The sequence below is a fragment of the Mesoplodon bidens genome (assembly GCF_964165515.1).
Source record: "Mesoplodon bidens genome assembly, chromosome: 10".
Classification (NCBI taxonomy): domain Eukaryota; kingdom Metazoa; phylum Chordata; class Mammalia; order Artiodactyla; family Ziphiidae; genus Mesoplodon; species Mesoplodon bidens.
Window position 1 is genome coordinate 36733020 of NC_138172.1, and position 24192 is coordinate 36757211.

General features: G+C 50.8%; 3 protein-coding genes and 1 pseudogene across 13 annotated transcripts in view; 2 read left to right on the top strand and 2 right to left on the bottom strand.

The window, feature by feature from the left end:
• Window positions 1-244: 244 nt before the first annotated feature.
• On the bottom strand, window positions 245-12540 carry PHF7 (PHD finger protein 7). 8 transcript variants are annotated; one of them, XM_081247462.1, is made up of 12 exons: window positions 12237-12540; window positions 11712-11819; window positions 10555-10658; window positions 9742-9794; window positions 9259-9350; window positions 4194-4295; window positions 3466-3590; window positions 2843-3002; window positions 2171-2277; window positions 1594-1710; window positions 1045-1169; window positions 700-824 (listed from the first exon to the last, which is right to left on the bottom strand). In XM_081247462.1, exons 3-12 carry the CDS (start codon window positions 10596-10598, stop codon window positions 820-822), a joined length of 930 nt encoding a protein of 309 aa, XP_081103588.1. In that variant the 5' UTR covers window positions 10599-10658; window positions 11712-11819; window positions 12237-12540; the 3' UTR covers window positions 700-819. The 8 variants fall into 8 exon arrangements, with proteins under 8 accessions (XP_081103591.1, XP_081103588.1, XP_081103587.1 ...); XM_081247461.1 differs by lacking the exon at window positions 11712-11819 and adding an exon at window positions 11839-12038; XM_081247460.1 differs by lacking the exon at window positions 11712-11819 and adding an exon at window positions 11839-12058.
• Window positions 5963-8126, top strand: LOC308624355 (translation machinery-associated protein 7-like; annotated as a pseudogene). The gene has a single exon. The product of its transcript is annotated as a translation machinery-associated protein 7-like (transcript).
• A 221-nt stretch (window positions 12541-12761) lies between the features above and the next one.
• BAP1 (BRCA1 associated deubiquitinase 1) lies at window positions 12762-21537 on the top strand. 3 transcript variants are annotated; one of them, XM_081247600.1, is made up of 17 exons: window positions 12762-12901; window positions 13000-13029; window positions 13139-13193; window positions 14185-14245; window positions 14645-14764; window positions 15237-15298; window positions 15384-15526; window positions 15801-15879; window positions 16341-16464; window positions 16775-16922; window positions 17397-17581; window positions 18025-18158; window positions 18653-19131; window positions 19246-19406; window positions 19680-19823; window positions 19906-19978; window positions 20192-21537. In XM_081247600.1, exons 1-17 carry the CDS (start codon window positions 12865-12867, stop codon window positions 20323-20325), a joined length of 2169 nt encoding a protein of 722 aa, XP_081103726.1. In that variant the 5' UTR covers window positions 12762-12864; the 3' UTR covers window positions 20326-21537. The 3 variants fall into 3 exon arrangements, with proteins under 3 accessions (XP_081103726.1, XP_081103724.1, XP_081103725.1); XM_081247598.1 differs by having other exon boundaries at window positions 12763-12901; window positions 14185-14317; XM_081247599.1 differs by having other exon boundaries at window positions 12764-12901; window positions 14185-14317; window positions 19680-19772.
• Window positions 21538-22005: 468 nt separating this feature from the next.
• The window catches only part of DNAH1 (dynein axonemal heavy chain 1), a gene marked incomplete at its 5' end in the record, with an annotated part of 72793 nt that continues 70606 nt past the window's right edge, over window positions 22006-24192 (bottom strand). The window contains 4 exons of the mRNA XM_081247346.1: window positions 22006-22250; window positions 22810-23044; window positions 23361-23712; window positions 24061-24191. Coding sequence (XP_081103472.1) covers window positions 22129-22250; window positions 22810-23044; window positions 23361-23712; window positions 24061-24191 — 840 coding nt within the window. The 3' untranslated portion in view covers window positions 22006-22128. The remainder of the gene's footprint in view (window positions 22251-22809; window positions 23045-23360; window positions 23713-24060; window position 24192) is intronic.

Sequence of the window (24192 nt, forward strand, 5' to 3'; positions counted from 1 at the left end):
CCTTCCTGATGAGATCTTGTGTGTTTATTTGCACAACGATGAAATCTCTGTCCCCGCAAAGTCGATTTACCTGCAAAATACTTCCCTCCAAAGCAACATGTCTAAGTTGAAAGTTCTACATTTAATTCACTGAATTTTATAGAGTAGAAAGGTGCGTTTTCCTACTCCTTCACTCTACCCTCCAGATTCCTTAGTATGCTAGATAAATTCCAGAGTGAATGCATAAGGAGACACCAATGGAGAGAAAACTTTTATTTGTGTAATAACAAACGTGGGTGAAGTCAGAAGAGGTATATGAGAACAAGATCAAGGTGGAAGAATCTTGTTGGAAAAAGAAGAGTAGAAAAGCCCCTCTGGGAATCAGGCAGAAAGAGCAAAGGGGCTCTCAAAGCCACAAACGCGTCCTGTAGTTGGCATTAGGACTCTGGTCTGAACTCAAGTTCCCCTGGGACTTCTCTTTCTCTGGTTCAGAGTCTCACTGCTAGCCCCCTTTCCTTGACTCACAGTGTCAAAGTGCTCCCTCCCCCAAACCTGATGGAGGAACACAGCTTTGTACTCAAATGTGCTTGGCAGCGACTAATCAGAAACTGTTACTTGGACTTTTTGCAGCTCTTAGTGATTCTGACACCCTTGGATTGCCAGGAGTGGCCCCTCGTCCTGCAACCAGAGGATTCTGGTATTTCTAATGAGGAAGAGCCTGGGCAGTCAGTCCAAGAAGGGCCCGGATTCTCTTCCAGGTTGGTGTCTCTGCAGAAATGCCCCCTGGAGTGGAAGGTGCTGCTGCAAAAGGGTATGTCACCTGAGTTTTCAGATGTGTAGTCAGTCTGTGGTGAAAGAAAGGTGGGAGAGGCAAACTCGACCCTCTGTCTCTCTCCCAGGCGCAGGTCCTTATGCCCCTCCCTAGCTGCTTCCCTACCCAAACTAAAGTACCAACTAAAAGTCCCCATCTGATAGCACACCCTCCTCCTTTCCCAGGCACCATATGTCCCCCGGACCCCTGACCCCCACGCCGGTTCTGAGACCAGACCACCCCTCCAGTCCCACCTGTGGCTTCAGCAGCAGGCGCACACTCCTCGCACTCCCATTTCTTACAGCTGGATCTGAGAGAGGAGCAGTCCCTGTGGGTTCCGTGGGATCCACATGTAGCACACAGAATGAGGCTCCACCTCCTATAGGAAGAGCCAAGGGAGGGTTGTGGGACAAATTTAACACTCACTACCACTCTTGGAATGTTCGCTGCAGGCCAGGCCTTTGCTGAGGGCTCGCTAGGTATCTTTACTACACATTTTACCCGTGACAGAGATGTGGCTGAGTGCTGATCCCAAGACCTGCTGTCAGGCACAGGCACTCGCAAGGTAGATCGTGGAAGGAACTGGCCCTGAGTGTCTCTCCATGGGGCACAAGGAGAGCAGACCCTGCACAGAGACCTGTTCACTTGTACATGAGTGAGTCCTGAGCTGATCAAGGATGGGACTCAGAAGCTATGTTCACCCTGAGGTCTGTAGACAAAAGTAAATTTCTTGTGCTTGATCACTGTGCAAGGTCTAAGATGGTCCTGATGAGAGATCTTTCTGGCCAGGAGGCTTTTCCTACCCTTCATCCTCAAAGCTGTCTCTGCCTTGTTCATACACACAGATGGGGGCATCACAATGCTGATAGCGCTGATACAACTCCGAGAAAGCCCCTGGCTCGAGTTCCCAGGCAGCATCTCTGCAGTGGGAGAAGAAACAGTGAGTAAGGGACATATAATCGGGTGGTAAAACCTTTGTCCACCTGGGAGGAACTAGGAAGAACTCAAGCTAACACAGCAAAAGAGTTCAACAGACTGCCTGAATACTTTCAGCAAGGCGGGGCTCGTGGCCTGGCAGTGGGAGAGGGTTGAAGCAAATAAGCAGAACACAGGTGTTCCTTAGTTCCACACTGGAATTCAAGAACCCAAGGAATTCTGACCCCCAAAGCACCTTTTTCAGAAACATGCCCACCACCCCTGCTTCACCCTCCCCCCATTTCTTTTTATAATTGAAAAGCTCTCCCTCCACCCTTCCCTCTTCACTGTACATCAGTGCTTCTGCTGCTTCCTCATTCTCTGAACTATCTCACACTCACCTTCCCTCTAGAAACCTAGGCAACCCACTTCCTGGCTCAATTCCTGCTATAAAGTTTCTACTACCTGTCTGGAATATGAATTCCCATTCTTAGCATTTCTTGAGGAAATTCTTCTCGATTGTTGCAATGTGGACATTTGAAGAAATGCTTTGCTGATGTGTGGGCATATTTCTGTAAGATAAACATGGAAGATAGTGTTTGTAAAAACACTATCTTTGATCACATTCTTCCCACCCCGCACCCTCGTCTCACAAAGAGGATGTCGCTAGGAGAGCTTGACTAAAGGTTACAGGACAAGGAATATGGATGGGCTGGGGAGAGGGCTGCAAATCCAGGCATCAGACCAGGAACCAAAAACTTGAGAGTGCCCAGGAGTGCCTCAGCTGTCATCTCCAGTCATGGGGCCTGGCAATGCTCGACCCAGTAGGGGTCAGGTACCAAGAATACACATTTCCCTTTCCTTCAATCCCAGGAAGCATGGCTGATTTTGAGGCTACTTGACTCATTCTAGAATAAGCTCATTCGCTCCAGCCATCCTGAGGATTTTGTTCAGTCTAAATCTTATGATAAAGTCCTACAGGTCAAGGATACCCAGAGACCAGGCTAACTTTCCTCTGGAATCAGTCCTGTATACAGGCCTGCAGCACAGAGCACAAAAGCTGAGATTGCCTGAGCATTCCCAGGGTGCTCAGAACTGGGCCATTGTGGAGGGTCCCCAGTCCAGGGAAAGCCCCACCTGTATGCACTTGCGGTGGTAGATAGTTTCGTTACAGCACGGACTCTGGATGTTTTCAACACTTGCTTGGGATAAGTCTTCACAGCACAAGACACAGCTTTCCTGCCCCACATTCTCCCATCGGATGTCCTGTGTTGGGCGATGTTTCCCACAAAATGATCTGTGGTAGAGTAAATAGACTTGGTTTCTGGTTTGTCACTGATGCAGTTTTCCAGCTGCCCGGCCTAGGAGGGGCAATCAACCACCCAGGCCAGTGTCCACTGAACCTCCACGCTCATGGGGGAGGAGGAGGAGCAGGGCGAAGAACAGCCACATTCCTTCTCATAGCTGCTTTCCCACTGAGCAAAGCTCCCAGGACTGTCTCCACAGCCTCCTGCTCCTGAAAGCCCCACTTAGTTCTGAGCAGCTAAGAACCCCAGCTGTTTGTAATTTAAGGAGGGGCTGGGAAGCAAGAAGCAACCCCTGTGAAATCGCCAAGTCAAGATACTGTTTCTCATTATTGAATGGAGGGACAGATTCTCTGGTGAATCAAAACAGGCCCGTGAGAACTGGACTCTGATTTCATTAGATGCTAAATAACAAATTGCAAAAGGGCAGCCCAACTTTCCTCCTTCATCACTCACTTGTACTCTCCAAAAAACTGTGAAAGGCAACCCCTTTCCTGGCCACAAGGAAGATGGAAGTTTCTGACGCACTGATCCTTCTGGCAGTTGATGGCAGCTCCCTTTTTCTTGCACACAAAGCAGATCTGTAAATGAGATCCCAGGCAGTGCTCAGGGCCCCAAAACAGACAGACATTCTGTGGCACATCATTCTATGGAATGGAAATTTTTTGTTTTGTTTTGTTTTTTTTGCGGTATGCAGGCCTCTCACTGTTGTGGCCTCTCCCGTGGCGGAGCACAGGCTCCGGACGCGCAGGCCCAGCGGCCATGGCTCACGGGCCCAGCTGCTCCGCGGCACGTGAGGTCCTCCCGGACCGGGGCACGAACCCGCGTCCCCTGCATCGGCAGGCGGACGTTCAACCACTGCGCCATCAGGGAAGCCCCGGAATGGAAATTTTTTGAAGCAACAGCCATTCTTCTTTCTCAGTGGACCTAGAAGCTCTAGGGTATGCCGAAGCTGAGCTCCAAGCAGCACTGAATTCTTTTTGGCTTTCTCAGGATGTTGCTCCCTCTCCTCACTTAGGATACTATACCCTAGAGAAGCATGGAACTTAAGAGAAGGACCAGTGGGAAATTCAAGAGTCCTTTGACTTTTAAACTAGCAACTAGGGAAAAGAATAGAAACAGGGATGATGAGAGGAGTATGAGAAGAGGCCTACCCCAAGGCCCCCATTTCAGGGGATTCTAACCTTCCTAGAGGCCCGGGCTGCCTCCTTTTTGATGTCCTCAAGCAGGAATCCGTGGAAACCTCTATTGGACTGGCCCCTCTGAAGCAGCTTGCTAGATAGGATCTAGAAGGTCAGCAGAACCAGGCTGTCAACACTGATGATCAGTGAAACAGTGCAGTGGGTGATGACAGGGTAAGAGAGCTAAGAAACAGAGCTTGGTGGAATACATATGCATTTACAGGGTAATTTATTACTTAACAAGCCCTTACACAGCATAAGTGTTGGATGCTCTAAGTGCTTTTCAAATATTAACTCATTTAATCCTTGTAACAACCTTAAGAGGTAGGTACTATCATCATCCCCATTTTATAGGAGAAATAACGTGACAGGATCAAGAGCCCAGAACCTGGGCTCTTACCCACCTTTGTGCTACTCTGCCTTTCATTCACTGAGCACTGCTTTTGTGTGCTGAGCACTTTGGAGAAACATTCCCTGTGTAGTGACTCACTGTCTGCTCACCACAACCCTGTGATACAGATGCCATTGTGATCCTCATCTTAGAGGTCACTGAGGTGTAGCGCAGCAAGTGACCCGGCTGGGGTCACCCAGAAAGGAGGCAGCAGAGTCACCTTCACATGTGAGCCCACAGAACCCACACTCTCACTCTCCCGCTGTACTGCCCCTCAGTACAGAATAAATACTCTTCTCAGAGTGTATTCTCCACAGAAAGGGAAACAGGGCTTTCAAGTCTCCTGAATGTAGTCATTCTGCCTTATAGGGGAAGGGGAGGAATTGAACTTTTCTTTAAAAACATACTTTAAAGGACCTTTTGTTTCTAAAAAGCACCCAAAGCAGAGTCTAGAATGGGAAATCAAGGGAAAAGAAGCTAAACTGTTACGTACCCATGAACAATGAACGTGTACATACTTTGGAAGAATGTCATACCTGAGCCCCACCCCAAGAAGCTTCCAAAAGTATTAAGGAGGGTGCTGGACCTACTGCAGCGATTACACGTAATATGTAATGGGGGCTGAGGTTATCTTATTTTAACATTATAGAAAAAGTGAGTCTACGAGGTTATCTTATTTTAACATTATAGAAAAAGTGAGCCTACAAGGTTGGATGACTTGAGGATGCTTGAATTATATCCCAGTTAGGCTTAAAGCGTATCTATGTTAACAGTCTCTCAAGGCTTTAGGACTATATGAGTGATTTCCATTTATACTTTTAAGTGTTATTAATATTTTCTACAATGAACATGTATGATTTCTACAAACAGAAAAATCAGTAGTGAAAGATTAAAAATAATCTAAATGTCCTTTAACAGGAGTTTAATACTTTTTGGCACACCTGTACCATGGAATACCAGTTAGCTATTAAAAAAGTGTTCTATATGGAAACAGCTCCATAAATATATGAGGTAAAAAAAGTAAAATACAAAACACTGTGTATAGCATGTGTATTTTATGTTGAAAATGTATATGCTTATAAATGCATTGAAATTAAACAAGACCTGACACCAAAACAAGACAGAACTTACAGGAGTGAAAAAGCACAGACCAATTTTTCTCATGAGCATAGATACAAAAATGAAACAAAATATTGAATCCAGCACCATATAAAAAGGATTATAGGGCTTCCCTGGTGGCGCAGTGGTTGGGAGTCTGCCTGCCAATGCAGGGCACACAGGTTCGTGCCCTGGTCCGGGAAGATCCCACATGCCGCGGAGCGGCTAGGCCCGTGAGCCATGGCCGCTGAGCTTGCGCGTCCGGAGCCTGTGCTCCGCCACGGGAGAGGCCACAACAGTGAGAGGCCCATGTACCACAAGAAAAAAAAAAAAAAGAAGGATTATACATCATGACCAAGCAGAATTTGTACCAGAAATGCAAGATTAGTTTAACATTAAAGTATTCAATCAATGTAACAAACCACATTCACAAAATAAAGAAAAATCATGATCATCTCAACAGATGCAGAAAAAGCATCTGACAAATTCAGCACACATTCATAATACCCTCAGCAAACCAGAAATAAAAGGGAATTTCTCCAATCTGATGAAAAGCATCTAAGAAAAACCTACAGCTGACATCATATTTAATGGTGAAAAATTGGATGCTGTCCTCTAATGTTAGGAACAAGACACGATATTCACTCATACAACTTCTTTTCAACACTAGATTGAAGTTCCCAGCTATTACAATAAGGCAAGAAGAAGAATTAAAAGACATAAAGATTGGAAAGAAAGAACTGCCTTTATTCACATGTGACTGTATACACAGGAAATCCTAAGGCATTTACAAAAAAATTAAAAAATAAAAACTACTGAACTAATAAGTGAATTTAACAAGATTGCAGATACAAAATCAATGTACAAAAATAAACTGCATTTCTATACACCAGCAACAAACTTGAAATGAAATTTTAAAATACCATTTATAATAGCATAGAAATCACAAAATACTTAGGAATACATTTAACAAAATATGTGCAAGACTTCTTCACTAAAAAAAAAATTGCTGAGATAAATTTTAAAAGACACAAATTAATGGGGAAATATATCATGTCCATGGACTGGAAGATTCAATATTGTTTGTCAATTCTTCCCAAATTGATCCATAAATTCAATGCAATCCCTATCACTATCCCAACAGGCTTTTTTTTAAACGAAAAATTGACAAACTAAATATAAAATGTATATGGAAAAGGAAAGCACCCAATAGCCAAAGCAATCTTGGAAAAGACTGCAGAACAAGACTTAATTTCAAGATGCTGTAAAGCCACAATAATCAAAACAGTGTGGTATTGGTAAGGATCAACACACAGATCTATAACATAAAATAAATCATCCAGATCCACAGATACATGGTCAACTGATTTTGACAAAGGCGCTGAGGTAATTCAATGGGTAGGCAAAGATTTCTTGGGACACACAAACAAGCACTAACCATAAAAGGAAAAATAGATAAACTGGACTTCATCAAGATTAAAAACTTTTGTTCTTCGAAAGACATCATTAAGAAAATAAACAGGCAGGGAGAAGGGGCAGCAGGCACCATGTTGGGCCATGAAGGTGGCAAGAAGTCCTTGAAGCAGCCCAAGAAGCAAGCCAAGGAGATGGGCAAGGAAGATAAGGCACTCACGCAGAAAAAGGAGGAGCAGAAGAAACTCGAGGAGCTAAAAGGGAAGGCTGCGGGGGAAAGGCCCCCTGGCCACAGGTGGAATTAAGAAATCTGGCAAAAAGTAAGCTGTTCCTGGAATTCCTCGGTGGTCCAGTGGTTAAGACTTGGTGCTTTCACTGCCATGGGCCCGGGTTCGATCCCTGGTCAGGGAACTAAGATCCCCCAAGCTGCACAGTGCGGCCAAAAAATAAGTAAAATAAAAATTTTAAAAAGTAAGCTGTTCCTTGTGTCTGAGGCAATGATGATTCCATTCCTACTTAAACATCTGGATTCCCTGCCATAACGTCTGTCGCCACCTATAGCTATAGCTTGGAACCTTTTGTACATTTAAGAATAAATTTTTGTAAAAAAAAGAAAATCATACAGTGGCTCATCTTTAGTTTTTCTCAGCCATTTTCTACCTTAGCTATGAGATCCGCATAAACCCAGTGCAGAATCCTGCCAAAGTGTGTTCCTAAGTCCTTGTTCCATCCTGAATTCTGCATCGCCTGGAATGAAACCAACTCATTTGAAAAATAAAAAGAAAATTAAAAGGCAAATCACAGACTGGGAGAAAATAGTGACAACACACATCTCTGAAAAAGGATTTGTAGCCAGACTATACAAAGAGCTCTTATAACTCAATAAGACAAAACAACTCAACTTTTTTTTTTTTTTTTGGCCTCACCGTGCAGCATGTGCGATCTTAGTTCCCCTACCAGGGATCGAACCCATGCCCCGGCAATGGAAGTGCGGAGTCTTGACCACTGGACCACCAGGGAAATCCCAAAACAACTCAACTTCTAAAATGGACAAAATATTTGTACATACACTTCACAAAGGGAAATATGTGAATGGCCAATAAGCACACAAAAAGAAGCTCAACATTTTAGGTCATCAGAAAAATGCAAATTAAAACCGCAATGAGATACCAAAACACACTTAGTAGAATGGCTAAAATTAAAATTACTAACAACAACAAGTCGGGACAAGAATATTGTGCAGACAGAAATCTCATAAATTGCTAGTGGGATTGTAAACTGGTACAACCACTTTGGAAAGTGATCTGGCAACTTCACACCAAGTTAAACATATAGTTAGTAATTTCACTCCTAGACATCTGCCCAAGAGAAGTGAAAACATGTTTTCACACAAAAAATTGTAGGTGAATATGCATAGCAGCTTTATTCATAATAGCCCCCAAATGAAAACAATTCAAATGTCCATCAGCAGGTGGATAAATAAGCAAATTATAATATATTCATACAACAGAATACAACTACACAATAAAAAGGCACAAGCTACCGACGCATGCAACACGGATCAATCTTCAAAATGCTGTGTTGAGTGAAAGCCAGACACAAAAGAGTACAAATTGTATGGTTTCATTTATATGAAGTATAAGAATAGGCAAAAGTAACCTATGGATCAGAACAGTGATCACCTCTGAGGGAACTGACAGGAAGAGGGTAGGAGGGAATTTCTGGCATGATGGAAATAATTATTTTGATTGGGGTAGTGTTTACATGGGGACATACTTTATATCCCCATGATATATGAGTTTATCAAAACTCATCAAAATGTATTCTTAAATGGGTACATTCTATAGCATACAAACTATACTTAATTTTAAAAGAATATCAGGAAAAAATAGCTGGAAGAACTGTTGGTAGCATTTGCTGCTGGGGAGAGGGAGAAGGATTGGGAATACTACTAGAGGAAGAAACTTTCTATTGTACATACTTTATACTGTTAGGATTTTACATCAGGTACACACATTACTTTTTAAAAATTAGACTTTAAAAGAAAAAAGCCATTAAGAAAAGCAAGCAAACAGGGCAATGGATCTGAGGCTGGATGCAAAAACAGAGCACAGACTGTACAGCAAAGCCACAGGACATTCAAAGCAAAGGGGGCCTTATACTCACAAGACAGAAATAATGCACACCGAGATTGTCTTTCTGAAGAAATTCCCCTAATTTTTCGGGATCCCCAGGTTCTTGAAGGCATAGCCGGCAAACTGGAAGAAAGGATGTTAGGAATTCATTTTGGGAGCATAACGATCTAAGTACAAGGAGGAGTACAGTACTGGGAAGAGGGTCATTTTGACAAGGAGGAGGTTGGGATGAAGTGTTATTTGATATCAGTTAGGCTTTCATATAATTTTAGCCACATCTGATGGAGTTGGCTGCAACTGCTCACTTCATATACTTTGATCTCAAGTAGCTTTAATTAACTTGTTCCTTGAACTTTGGACATGACATTTAAAAATTACAGACTCTGAGTTCTTCAGGATCTTAGAGATTCTGGGAAGGAACTGACAGTGAGAAGAGCAAGTTTGCTGCCCTACACAGGTGGCCTTTGCTGAGGTCAGGAGGCAGCAGCCAAACAGAACCTCCAGTCTTTCTTACCAGGCTCTGAAGAAGGCTTCCTCTGGGTTACCCTCCTTCTCTTGGCAGATTTTCTATACAAGAGATAGAAAAAGTACAAGGTAGTCTTTGAGGATCCTGTTGGCATCTCCTGTAACATTTCCCTCAAAATGCTATCCATGGGTCTGATGAAGGACCAAAATAGCTAACGACTAAGACATCAGTTTTCTTCTTCCCTTTCATATTTTTTGAAAGCACAAAACATGCCCATGGAATTATGTGAATTAAGTGAGATCATAGCCATCTTTCTGTTCTCGTGCCTCTATTGCCTATGTTGACTGAATGAATGCAAGAACAAGCCCTCTTTTATTCTTTTACTGTTTCTCTTGTCACCTATCCTGAATCTCAGGTGGTACCATGTTCACAAGGCATAATAAAATGATACTAAAATTGATTAAGAATTTCCTATTGCTAGGCAATATTCTTGGCTCTTTATATGTATTAGCTCAGTGAATGTACAGAATGTTCTAAAAAGTGGGTGCTATTAATATGTATTTTCCAGATGAGGAAACTGAGGCCTAAAGAAATGAAATAACCTGTCCCAGGTCACCTAGTTAGCAAGTGTTAGAGCCAGGATATGACTCTAGGCAGTAGGGCTCCACAGCCAGGACTTTGCCAGTAGGGACATCCCTGGGAGGATAGGTTACTGGGCAGCTTCCTAGGGACCACTGGTGTATATGCTTCAACACTAACCAACCTTAGCCTCCAAGACCAAGCAAAGGGGACAAAAAATGAAGCATATACTACAGGCCATTGGACAATTTCTCCCAAACTCTCTTAAGTTGCCTACTCTACCTCAATCTTTGATGTTCCTTCTTCTTTCTTTTTATAGTCTTCATTTGCTGCTGCCTGTCTTGAATTATTCTATAGTATAATGAGGACAACACCGGCCCTTCCAGCTATAAATATAAACAAGTCAGCAATTAATTCTACATTTGGTTATCAAGTTCCACAGGGTCAAAGCAACAGTGCGCTTCACCTCCCCATCCATGTGACAGAATAAAAGGGACACGCCCAGTATCAATGCCAGTAATAGCCAATAATTATTAAATCATGCCCAGAACTGTTCTGGGCATTTTACATTTAACTCGAAAACCCCCCTGGCAATAGGTACCATTTTATCCCTATTTTCAAGATGAGACTGAGGCACAGAGAGGTCACACAGAGGCACTTGCTCAAGATCACAGTTACTGATACACCACAGCGGTATGAGAACTTGGAACTATTGCTTCAACTGGCTAACTGGTTCTTTGTTTTCTTTGTGCCTACTAAATGTATGAGGTAGCACTCAGGAAAAATGCCTCCTTTTGCCCCCAAGTTTAAGTTCCTTAATTCCACCCAGGAAAAGCTAGATTAGGTAGCTCTTTCCTAGGAAAAGGAGCCTGTGAGATTCTGGCTGCCTAAAGCGAGAACTCCCTCTAGTGAAAGCCAAGATATAACCCTGACAAATCACCCCTTAGCTCCTATTGCTTCTCTTCACCAGGCTCAGATGATCACTGAGGTCTGGACTGTTCTCAACCTTCCTCTAGATGTGAACCAAGGTTAAAAGGCCCAGAAGTGGAAAAGACACCCTGCCACTCCTCCCCCGACCAATGTCAGCTGGCTATAGATTCACAGTTTTCATTGGTTAAGGGGGAAATCCCTGAATGGGAAAGGGGACAAAAGAAATAAAAAGCACTCCTCTGAAGGAAGGACTGCGTCAAGTCAGGGGAGAGGAGAAGGATAGCATTTCTTAGGAGAATTGAGTGAATTAGGTCAGTCCAGGGACACACACTCCAGTACCCATGTCCTCAGACCACAGCTGGAGAGCATGAACATCTTTAGGGACTGTCAACTATTCTGCATGAACGTAACTACACAGGCAACTAGCTGTTCAGCAAACTAAGGCTCCATCTCCTCTTCTAACCCATGAGTTGCACTTGCATTGGTAATGACATTTGATGGCTTCTTACTCAACAAAAGCACTTGGACAGGCTGGAAGAGGAGAGAGAAGGGCATGCACTAGGGGATCCACTTTAGCTGGCTACTGAACAGTTCCGAGTCGTTGGGGAAATCCAAATCTAGCAATAGAAATAAAACCTTGAAACGTCAGTTCTTTGCATCGCTGGACCAAGACGTTCCTTGCGCGGGATTCTGCGCACAGTGGTAGTTACAGGAAGACGCAAGGATCTTCAAAGCATGCGAGGAGGACGTTACATATGCTGGCTTCCACAAGCTGCTCAGTCTGAGATTTCCTAACCGAGCGGATGCTCCCTTGAAACGGTTACCGAGTTGTTTCACTGGATAAGTGCGGGTAAAACTTGTTGAGAAAATTAAAAATAAATAAGCGTGTTCGGCCCCGCCACCGCAAGAATAAACAATGACTTATTTGGAAAATACGAGTCGGTGTGGCCACAACCACCCCCCGGAGATAACAGCCGAAGAAGGGGCTCAAGGAGCATCCCGCGGATGCCAGACCAGGCTCATGTCGCGCCTACCGGGCTGCTGGTGCGAGGCCGGGCCGGAGGTCGCCTCAGCCGCTCACTCCTCACAGTAGCGAACGGGCGGCCGCTCCCGGCCGGGGCCGCCCGCCCAGCTATCGCCCAAGGCGCCGCTGTCCCGGAGCTTTATTCGTTGCCGCAAGCCATGGTAGCGACCTCACGGGCCGCCGCCCCGCTCGGTGACTGCGCCGGCGAAGGGAGTGACAACGCAAACGGGGGCTGGGTCACGCGGACTGCGACCCACGGGGACTGCAGCCGCGAGGAGCACAGCGACGCTGACGGGTGCATAGAGCGGGACCGCTAACGGTAGCGCGCTAACGGCCGCGCGCCTGCCCCGCCCCTTCCCGCGCCACCCGCGCTCTAGCCCCGCCCCGTCCTCTCGCCCTGCACTCCCGCGCGAGCTCGCCGGCGTCTGGAGTCGAAACTGCAGAAGACGAGGCCAGAGGCGGGGCGGCGATCGTCGCACAGAGGTGACGTAGTGCCGCCGGCGCGGGCGGGTGACGCGACGGGGCTCGTTGTCTGTGTGTGGGACTAGGGGCCCCGGGGGCGGCGGGGGCTCCCGGCGGGGGGCGGCGGTGGGTCGGGAGGGCCTGGACATGGCGCTGAGGGGCCGCCCCGCGGGAAGATGAATAAGGGCTGGCTGGAGCTGGAGAGCGACCCTGGTGAGGAGGGGACCGGGCAGGCCCGGAGCTGGGGAGGCCGGGTGGGTCCGAGACGCGCCTTTCTGACCACTACCTGCTCCTCTTGTTGCCCCACCCAGGCCTCTTCACCCTCCTGGTGGAAGATTTCGGTAAGAGCCTCTCCTACGCGCCGGAACCAGGCTGTGGGGGCCCACTCCTGGGCCATCGCACCACAGCCAGAGGCTACCCTTCCCGACTTCTTTCCTTACCTGATCGCAGGTGTCAAAGGGGTGCAGGTGGAGGAGATCTATGACCTTCAGAGCAAATGCCAGGGGTGAGTGGCTTGGCACGCGGCGTGGCTTCGGCCGCCCCTTACACCCCGAGGGCTAGGGAGGGACCCGGGAGAGAGTGCTCCTCAAGGGAGGTAGTATCAGAGGCTCCAAATTGTAAAATCTCGTATAAGGAAGCATCCCTCCTCTTTGGGTGCCTTCCTGATGAAGCTGGTGCTGTGCTTTTGTTTCTCCCAGTTTTCCCTCAGCACTTCCCCTTATGTGGTAGCCTCTTCCCCTCAATACAAATTCTAACCATCTCTTGGATTAAATTCATCTGCTTTTTGTGGCCTTCCAGCCAGAAACCCCCTGCTCTTGACTCAGGTCACACTGTGCCTTTTGTGCAGCTGTAATTTATTAATGACTGCTTTACTGTGCCCATGTGCCAGTGGTTTTAATCCCCACACAGGGGCCTCATATTGATTGGTTGGTTTGTGGCATCTGACAAGGACTCTCCTGGGTGACCAAGGTCAGAGTCTTGTCTTGGTGGTCGTACAGAATAGAGGTGTGGAGGGACTGCTACAGTGACTAAACGGAGAAGTCTGCTTCTTTCCCTCCAGGAAAGAAGGGACTGATATGGGTGTTCATTAACTTCCCTGATTGCACTGGGGCCCAGGCCCTGGGCTTCACAAGTGAGAATTAGTGTTTAAATTCCTCATCACATTTATTGTTCTCGCCTTACCTTCTGTTCCTACCCGGTCCTGAGCCATCGTTCCAGCTTCTCTTATCCCAGAACCATAGACTTCATAAGGATACTGGGCAACTCCTGGAGCATCACAGCCAGAGGCTGATGCTTGACTCTGCCTGCAGTGGGCTTCTGGGGTGTGAGGCTGCAGGGCCGCTTTGGGCAACGTTGGGAAGAAGCCAAGGGAGAGGTGGGGTCACAGGAAGGGCACCTGAGTGGTAACACAGTGCAGAGGAATAGGGGAGAGGAAAGGGAATGCAGACTGCCTTCCCCCTTTTGACTGGTCTAGCTCTGTCCCTTACTTTCCCCAGCCCCGTGTATGGATTCATCTTCCTGTTCAAATGGATCGAAGAGCGCCGATCCCGTCGCAAGGTCTCTACCTTGGTGGATGATACATCTGTGATTGATGATGATATTGTGAATAACATGTTCTTTGCCCACCAGGTCTGCTGGGCTCTGTGTTCTTTCTGGAGGGTGGGATGCTGCCGTTTTCTTCGCTTGGAAAGTGGAAGTGGGGGAAGGCAGAAGGAACTGAACTTTTTTAGTGATAAAAAAGGGAGTCTCTTTAGAGCAGGGTGATGTCTGAGTCCATTCTCCATTTCCCCGGACTCCTGATGGGTACTTAGTTGAATGAACAAATGTTGGGTAAAGATGAGGGGAGCTGATGAGGATTGTCCAGACATGACTGTCCCTCTCTGAGTCCCCATTCCTGATGAGTATGGGCTTGGGGTGAGGGATGCTGTGGATGGGTGACTGTTCTTTGTTTCACAGCTGATCCCCAACTCTTGTGCCACTCATGCCCTGCTGAGCGTGCTCCTGAACTGCAGCAATGTGGACCTGGGGCCCACCCTGAGTCGCATGAAGGACTTCACCAAAGGCTTCAGCCCTGAGGTAGGCCACAGTGCCTTAATCCTGACTCCGCTGACTAGGCAGATGTGACCACCAGATCTGCCACTGATAATGCCACCACACGGCATTTGGCACTATGAGGCTTCTTCAAATGATATTTACATTATATTTGACCTGTAAATTAATTGTGTAAGTCAACTTTTTTTTTAAGAAAAGGGGCTCAAGAAAAGGAGATAGACCTGGGGAAGAGAGAAACATTCCTTAAATGACACCTTATTAGGACTTTATCAGGCAATGTTGTTCTCCAGTGTCCACGGATTACTGTGCAAGCCAGTACAGCCCATCTTTTGGGGGCTCCAGAGCTCTTTTCTGCCCCCACTAGGCCTTCAGGAGAGGCCACCTGTGCTTCTTCAAGTTCCTGGAATGCCCCCAGGCCTGCTTTCCTGAGCTCTGTTTCCCACCCGAGGCCCGCCTGAGCAGTTGCTCTGATGTGGCCTTATTTTCTTCCCTCTAGAGCAAAGGATATGCGATTGGTAATGCTCCAGAGTTGGCCAAGGCACATAATAGCCATGCCAGGTGTGTGGGAGCTATGGGAACTGATGGGGGTGGGGGCAAGGAAGGGGGTTGTACCATTCTGGGCACTGACTGTGTCCTTCCCCAGGCCTGAGCCACGTCATCTCCCCGAGAAGCAGAATGGCCTTAGTGCCGTGCGGACCATGGAGGCATTCCACTTTGTCAGCTATGTGCCTATCACAGGCCGGCTTTTTGAGCTGGATGGGCTGAAGGTTTACCCCATTGACCATGGTAGGCACTCTGAGCTGGGGGCGCATTGGATTTCTCTGCTTACCTCCTAAGGAGGTGGGGCTCAGGGTCCTCAAACGCTTGGGACCCAGTGGTGGGACGTGGGGGGGCGGGGGTGTCTTGAAGACATGTGGTTCTGGCAGGATGGCACCCTGTACTGCATTGTCCAACTAGCCCCTGATTCTCTGGGTCACCTGCTCTCCATCATCCTTCCAACTCCTGGCCTGCCTGAGCTCAGGGCTTCCTACCTACTGACTCCTTGTCTTGGTTTCCCCAGGGCCTTGGGGGGAGGATGAGGAGTGGACAGACAAGGCCCGGAGGGTCATCATGGAGCGTATCGGCCTCGCCACTGCAGGGTAAGGGCCCTGAGCCTGCCCTACCTTCTGGAGCTGTGCCCCCTTTGGGAGGGACACAGAAGAGGGAACCAAGGCAGAGAGAGGCCAGATGGCTTGTGCAAGGCCACGTGATGAATCTGGCAAGATCAGGATTAGATCTTGTGCTCCCAACTCCTTGCCCTATTTCCCACTCAGGCTGCGTGTGGCCTGCTTCAGGATAGCCTGGGGAGGGGCAGGCCCTGGTGGAGCCCCGGGTGGCCCACGTGTGCTGGCTCACGTCCTGACAGGCCCCTCACGCAGCTTGTTGGAAGGCACCAGCTCAGGTGCCTGGTGTGCATGGCCAGCTGCTGCCCGCCTGTTGGGGTGGGGCCTGTACCTGTGGCTGCAGGTGTGACTTCAGGGAGCCCTGCCAGGAGATCTGCCTCAACCTGATGGCGGGGCCAGGGTGAGAGCTGCTCTCACGGCCACGGCTGTGACTGCAGGGAGCCCTACCATGACATCCGCTTCAACCTGATGGCGGTGGTGCCCGACCGCAGGATCAAGTATGAGGCCAGGCTGCACGTTCTGAAGGTGAACCGTCAGACAGTACTGGAGGCCCTGCAGCAGGTGGGTACCCCTGCTGCCCAGGCCCTGCCCAGCCCAGCCACCCACTCCTTCCCTCCACTGGGGCATCTGTGTCTGATTCCCACATTACTCTGTATTGTGGATCTGGGCTTCAATTAACCACTCCTTTCCTTTGCTCCCTTTGTGGGAAAGGTGATGGGACTTGGCATGGGGAGGGGCAGAATAGCCTCTGAAAGGAGGTTTGGCTGTTTTATTTCCCTTTAAGTGAGTGAGTAGAGCCAAGGCCCTTAGCTGTCCAAGGTAGAAGCTAGGGTCTGCCTTCACTCCTCCGCACCTTGGATTTTGATTTCAGCTGATTAGGGTAACGCAGCCAGAGCTGATTCAGACCCACAAGTCTCAAGAGTCACAGTTGCCTGAAGAGACCAAACCAGTCAGCAGCAAGTCCCCTCTGGCCCTGGAAACAAGCAGGGCCCCAGCGGCCTCTGAGGGCACCCACACAGGTATTGGAGCCTCTCATGGGCCTCAGAGCCACCCCAAGCAGAGCAAGTCTTTTTCTATGGAGGCACTTGGGCAGTGGTTCAGAGGCTCCTGCAGGAGGTCTGAAGCCTGGTGCCTACAGCCCTCTCCCCTCAGAACATGGAGGAAGAGCAGTCCCTCCCTAAACAAGGGCACCTGGAAAGGGCTGCCATTACCACAGTCCCCCAAGCCTTCTCCTTAATGTATATTCCCTTTCTAGCCTCTCTAGAAGTTTTTTTCTTTCTGCCTCCTTTTTTTCATTTCATCCTTTTCCTGTCTCACTGTGGCCCCATGACTTAGAGCTTGCTGACTCTCCACCCATCAGCTGTCTCTGCTGTTCTTCTCTGAGAAGGGAAGGGGAGCAATGCTGTGCCCCAGGACTGGGGAGACAGTGGGCTGAGGACAGCTTTTCTTGAGGGTCTGGCTGAAAGTCCTGCCCATGCCCCTCGCCCTCTCAGATGGTGCGGAGGAGGTGGCTGGTTCGTGCCCACAAGCCCCGACCCACAGCCCTCCCAGCAAACCCAAGCTGGTGGTGAAGCCTCCAGGGAGCAGCATCAATGGTGTTCCCCCAAACCCCACTCCTATCGTCCAGCGGCTGCCAGCCTTTCTGGACAATCACAACTATGCCAAGTCCCCCATGCAGGTAAGCTGGGAGGATTCCCTCCAGGATTCTTTTGAGAGGTTGCAACAGGCACTTTCCTCAGGTGATTCATTGGTGTTTGCCTTCTGTCGGGGCCTAGGTAACCAGGTTCCTCTGTCTGATTCTCAGAAGCCCCTACGATGGCAGGGGTTTAGGGAGGCAGAGAGAGCTCCTCTGACTTTAAACTCAGTCTCATGGCTGTGGGGCTAAATGTTTAGGGCATGGGGTTGGATTCAGCTCTATGGGTTGGGTTCTACTGGCAAAATAAATGCAGGTGTTCCAGGGCACTCTGTTTCTCTTAGAAGCCCTATGTAGGCAGGTAGTGTGGGTGGGCTCTGGAGCACCTGGAGGGATTCAGTGGACTGAACCCGGAGAGCCATGTTGGCTTCCTGGCTGTGGCTGCTGTGTCCAGCCTGGCTCATGGCCGCCCTGGGTCTCTGCCCCAGGAGGAGGAAGACCTGGCAGCAGGTGTGGGCCGCAGCCGAGTTCCAGTCCGCCCACCCCAGCAGTACTCAGACGACGAGGACGACTACGAGGACGACGAGGAGGATGACGTGCAGAACACCAACTCCGCCATCAGGTCAGCCCCAGCTCTGTAAGGCTGGAGGTTGAGTGCTGCAGATCCTATCTTGAATCTTCCAGCCCAGAAAATGCCCTTCAGCAGATAATGCTGAATGCCTGCTGAGTGCAGGGCCCTGGGGAGGCTGACCTGAAGGGGCCGACTCCAGGTCCCAAGAAATTTTTGGAGGGCTTGGGCGAGGGCCGTGCACATGTAACCAGACATCAAGGCCTTTTGTCTAGGCCTTGAGAGTTGGGGTGGGGGATATCTTTGCTGGAAGAACCGGCATTGGCAAAAGGCCAGAAGTGAGACAGCTGGAATAGAGGAGGTGTCCTTTGAGGACACCTGGCTGCAGCTGTCGAAGCTCAGTGTGCCAGGCTTGGCATGGCCAGGTCAGGCTGCTGGAGCTTCACGGTCAGTCCCTGGAGGCCAAGATGTGTTCAGGTCATTCTGGGCGTTGCTGAACATGGTCACCTGGCCCATTCCCTTGGCTTACCTTTCCTTGGGCCCCACAGGTATAAGCGAAAGGGGCCGGGGAAACCAGGGCCATTGAGTGGCTCTGGGGATGGGCAGCTGTCAGTGCTGCAGCCCAACACCATCAACGTCTTGGCCGAGAAGCTCAAAGAGTCCCAGAAAGACCTCTCAATTCCTCTGTCCATCAAGACAAGCAGCGGGGCCGGGAGTCCGGCTGTGGTAGTGCCCACGCACTCACAGCCCTCGCCCACCCCCAGCAATGAGAGCACTGACACAGCTTCTGAGATCGGCAGCGCTTTCAATTCGCCACTACGCTCGCCTATCCGCTCGGCCAACCCCACACGGCCTTCTAGCCCCGTCACCTCCCACATCTCCAAGGTGCTTTTTGGAGAGGACGACAGCCTGCTGCGTGTTGACTGCATACGCTACAATCGTGCTGTACGTGACCTGGGTCCTGTCATCAGCACGGGCCTGCTGCACCTGGCTGAGGACGGTGTACTGAGTCCTCTGGCGCTGACAGGTGGGCCTTGGGCTGGCTCACTGGCCTCCCGGTGGCATACTGAGGAGGGAGGTGGCCAAGTGACCACCACGTGTCCTGCACTCTGATGGGTCTTCTCGTGCCTTCTCTTCCCAGAGAGTGGGAAGGGTTCCTCACCTTCCATCAGACCGAGCCAAGGCAGCCAGGGGTCTGGTAGCCCAGAGGAGAAAGAGGTGGTGGAGGCTGTGGATAGCAGAGAGAAGCCTGGGCTGGTCAGGCCTAGTGAGCCCTTGAGCGGGGAGAAGTACTCACCCAAGGTGAGCCCTTCTGCAGCTTTCTCTTCTAATACTGACAAAGGAAGGGCCTAGGGCACTGCTGCCCAGGTGCTGGGTTCCTAGTTGGAATTTTGGTGTGAAGGGTGGTGGCTGAAGCCAGGTGCCAGGAAGCCTGTCTGGGTCGGGTGGTGGCAGGGGCCTCAATAGGCTCCAGGGACTCTGGCTGCTCATCCTTGCCTCTAGCTGCCTGCTGGTAGTGGGGCTTCGGTGCTGGCCAGCCCCCCCACCACGGGTGCAATCGCTGGGTTTTGGCAGGAGCTGCTGGCACTGCTGAAGTGTGTGGAGGCTGAGATCGCAAACTATGAGGCCTGCCTCAAGGAAGAGGTGGAGAAGAGGAAGAAGTTCAAGGTGGGCCCTCTCTCCAGCTGCCTGGTCCTCTGCCCTCCTGTCTTCCCAGAGGTGCGACCTGCTGGGGTCAGCTGGTGGCTGCTCTGGGGAGATGGCCGCAGCGTCCTCATGTCCTCACTCTTCCCTCCCACAGATCGACGACCAGAGAAGGACACACAACTACGATGAGTTCATCTGCACCTTCATCTCCATGCTGGCTCAGGAAGGTGAGGGGTCTCGCTGCTGCACCTTACCTGGCATGCCCTGCTCAGAGCCCTGGCCCTCAGGCCCCCTCCTTCAGGCCTCTGCTGGAGCTTGAGCAGACTGTAGTCTCAGGGAGGGCCGAGAGAGCCTCAGCTTCTGACCGGAGGCTGTGGCCGGTTGAGCAAGTGGCTGCTGGGCATCCAGCCACCCGCTTAAGGGCCTGCGCCTCTCCACAGGCATGCTGGCCAACCTGGTGGAGCAGAACATCTCGGTGCGGCGGCGCCAGGGGGTCAGCATTGGCCGACTCCACAAGCAGCGGAAGCCTGACCGGCGGAAACGCTCACGCCCCTACAAGGCCAAGCGCCAGTGAGGACTGCTGGCCCTGACCCTGCTGCTCACTCTTGCCACACGGCCCTCACCAGGGCCCTCCCCTGCCCCACTCCCCCTCTTCCCAGTATTACCGAATAGTTCCAGTCAGAGAGCCCAGGCCCTGGGAATAGGAGCCAGGCCCTGGGAATAGGAGCCAGGCCAGGATTCTCTGCATGGTACCCCAGTGCCTGCCAGGGCAGGGCTGCCCCGTCATGCTCTGGAAGCAGGAGCTGGGGCACAGGGAGGTGCTGCAGCTTCCTCCACAGCCGGCTGTGGAGGGGCAGGACCTGGCCTTTCTGCCTGGGCAGCAGAATATATATTTTACCTACAGAGACGTCTATTTTTCTGGGCTCTAACCCATCTTGCCACCACCGTGTTGACATAGTCAGCTTCCTGACTCTGAGTTCTCTCCTAACATCTGTCATCCTGGAGGGCCAGGGTCACTCCTGCAGGGTCACAGCTGGGGGCCCTGCTGCTCTGGCCCCAGTTGTCCCTGTTGCGAGGAAGCCAGGTCTGCTCTTCATTCCTCCTGGGAGAGCTCCAAACTCAGGGACCTGGCTGCTGGGCTAGACTGGGAGTGGGGTGTTCCAGTGGGGGTGGGGTGAGCAGCCTGCTTGGGTCCCATGGCCTGAGCAGAGAGAAGTGTTTGAGCTGTTTGGTGGCCTGGCTTTGGCCAGGCTTAGTAAGACTGCTCTCTGTGGCAAGGCCCTGGGCTCTTTGTCTTCAGTGTTGTGGCCCTGGCAAGGGGCCTGCCTTGGGCTCCTGGGCTCCTGGGCTCAGAGGAGCCTCTGCCCGCCCCTCAGTATTACCATGTCTCCCTCTTCTTAGAGACAGCAGAGACAGGGCTGCTTGCAGGAAGCTGGCACCACTCAGCTCTCCCTGCCATGCCAGCTTTCTCAGCTTCTGCAAGGCACTCAGGGTGGGGGACAATAGGACCAAGACAACCAGTTGGAGCCCCATGTTCCCAGAGGGCCTGATGCCAACGGCTGATGGGCCCAGCACTGCCTCTGGAGCTCAGGCCCCAAACATAGCCCCATGGCCTCTTCCAGGTGGCTTTGAAGGTGATCCAGGCGGGCCCCTTATGTGTACATAGTGACCAGGGTGGGGGGCAGCTGGCAGGCATGGCAGCTGCCTCTGCGCTAAGCATAGCCCAACCCCTCTGGCCCCTGTAAATATTGGACTAATGAATGAATAAAACTCTCCTAAAAAATGAGCCCTCCTGTGCTTGCTGGCCTGAGGTTTGTAGGCCAGGGCTGTGGTGGGAGTGGGACCTAACCAGACCTGGGCCCAGGGCCCTGTGTGTGACCAAAGAGGTAAGGGGAGTGCATTCTCGGGCATTCAGCCTTCTGGGGCAGAGGTTCTTGGGACCCTAGGCCTGGGACTTAGGGTCTGAACTGAGGAGGGGCTTCGGGTGGGCTGTGGAACCTGAGGAGTTGTGTGCAAGGTGTAGTGTGGGAGGAGAGGGCCATGGCTTTCACCAGCTCTGACAGCTTTGCAACCTGGAGAGGTGTTGGGACTCAGTGGAGGTGGCACCTCTGTCTCTAGTCCTGTCTGGTGTGTAGTCCCTGGAGGGGCTCTGGGACCTTGCAAGGCTCACCTCTCTTCCCTTGTTGCAGGTCAAAGCTGCCAATTGTGCCACTCTTCCCCCTGCTAACCACATTTTCTCTTGAGGCCACTGTATCCTCTCACCCCCACCATTTCCCTGGCAGTGGGTTCTACAGAGGTGGCCTGGTGTAAGCAGCTAAGGCTCAGCTGGACTGTTTAGGAAATGCAACTTTAATGGCCCCAGCCCTTCTGTCTGGATCTAGTAGTCCAGGGCACAGATGAGGGCCACACCACGCTTTACCCAGTGTCGCTGGGGCTGGTCGGTGGGGATCTCCACAGCAAGGACGTAGTTTGTGGAGTGGCCTGTGGTTGATAGTGTTCCTAGAGCAGGCAAGAAGGGGGAAGGTTAAGTTGTCTGCTTCAACTAGGGCAGGAACAGGGTATAAAGAAAGGCAGTGGACTTTGCAGACTGAGCTTGGGACAAGGAAGGGGACCTGACCCAAGAGGAAGCCTGTCTGGGGAGTGTGGCCAAGGCTCAGGCCTGCCCTAAGTTACTGCACTGACGACTGAGGATGGGAATGGGAGAGTTGACACCCCTGCTCATTCCCTGTGGACCCAGCCCAGGCCCACCCCACCTCTCCAGGCCTCAGTTACCCCCTCTGGACCTCCATTGGCAGGCTGGGGCTCCCAGACCCAAGGTGGGTCTGCTAAGGGAGGCAAGAGGATGGTGAGCTCAGGGGCCACTCCCCACAGACTGGGCCCAGCCCCTGGGCATCACCTTGCCTACTACTGGCCCAGCTCTGTCCTGGCCTAGTCAGTCTCAGGAGTGAGTGGTGACTGACCTCTGTCAGCCATCCTGTTTAGCTAACCTGGGTCAGCCTAACTGGCCCAACCCTGGACCCCCACCTGTGGTGTAGGCTCCCCGCCCTGGGCCCCATACCAGCACGGGTCAGTGTCTTGTAGATGGGGCACAGGTAGAAGTCCTGGTTCTGGACCTTGCGGTTGGGCGTTGGCAGGAGCCAGATAACGGCCATCTCTGTGTATAGCTCCTTGGGCCGAGACTCAGCCAGCTGGAAGGCCAGAGGGTCCCATCGGGCACCTTCCAGGAACAGTCCATGGATGAAGCACCCATCTTTGGGTCTTGTCTTGAGCTCTGATACTGACTGGCGCATCACCTGTAGTGGGCACACAGATGCCCCCTCACATATAAACACCCAGAATCTGGGTTAGGATTTGGGTCAGGAGGCACAAGCTCCCTCCTGAGGGCTCTGCCTGCCTCCCCCCTTCACCTGCTGTTTCAGCTGGTAGCCTACAGTCTGTGCTCCGCCCCTAGGGATATCCCTGGGGCTTATGGTCTCTTCTGGCTCTCCCTGTCCCCCAACCCCCTCTCAGGGGTCCCCTGATTCTGCCAGCGTGCTGTGGCCTCCGTGCTCCTCCTGCCTGGGCCACACCCCAGCCTGTCACCTGACCTGGCCCTGGCTGAGACCAGACCTTGAAATCAAAGGAGATGGTGTCGATGGAGATGACAGACTTGCGGGCATAGTTTTGCAGGGTGCCTGTCAGGAAAGCCTGGGGGAAGAAGAAGCCGCTGATCCAGAAAACAGCTGGGATGCCCTTGGAGATCCAGGTCTGCAGGAAGTCCAGGCGCTGCAGCAGGTCCATGACCCATAAGGACAGCGGCTTGAGTGATGGGTAGGCCTTGGCATTCCAGAGCTCGGGCACAGTGTTGTTGTATAGGCTGGCAGCCATCAGCTCCAGCTGCAAGGACATCACCACCAGCCCCTTGAGTGCTGTGAGCAAGTCTCTCAGCGTCTGTGTGATCACTTGCAGCAGCCGGTTGTACCTATGGAGCCAGTGGCAAGGAGGAAGGCAGTGATCTGGGGCCGTGTGGCCATATCCACACTCCCCAGTTGTAGGCCGTAGACAAAAAAACAATGGCAGAACATAGGGGCTAAGAGCATAGAGTGGGGTCGAGTGGCCTGAGTACCAATTCCAGCTCTGGCTGTTAGTAAATGTATGACCTTAGACAAGTCATGTAACCTTTTTGGGCCTTGGTTTACTCATCTGTAAAATGGAATAAAAATGTAGCTGAGTTAGAGAATGGGTTTATAGCACTTGGTGTAGCTTTTGCTGTCATTACTCTATAGCCCAGTGGCCTGCTGACTCAGGGCTGGGGGTGGCAGGGGATTACCGAGTGACCTCCTGTACTAGCACCGTGTTCATTGACTCCTCATACAGCACAGGGTACTTGGTCATCACCCGCTGCAAGCTGATGGGCTCAGGCACCTTGAGCAGAATGTTCTGGGCCACATCCTCCACTATC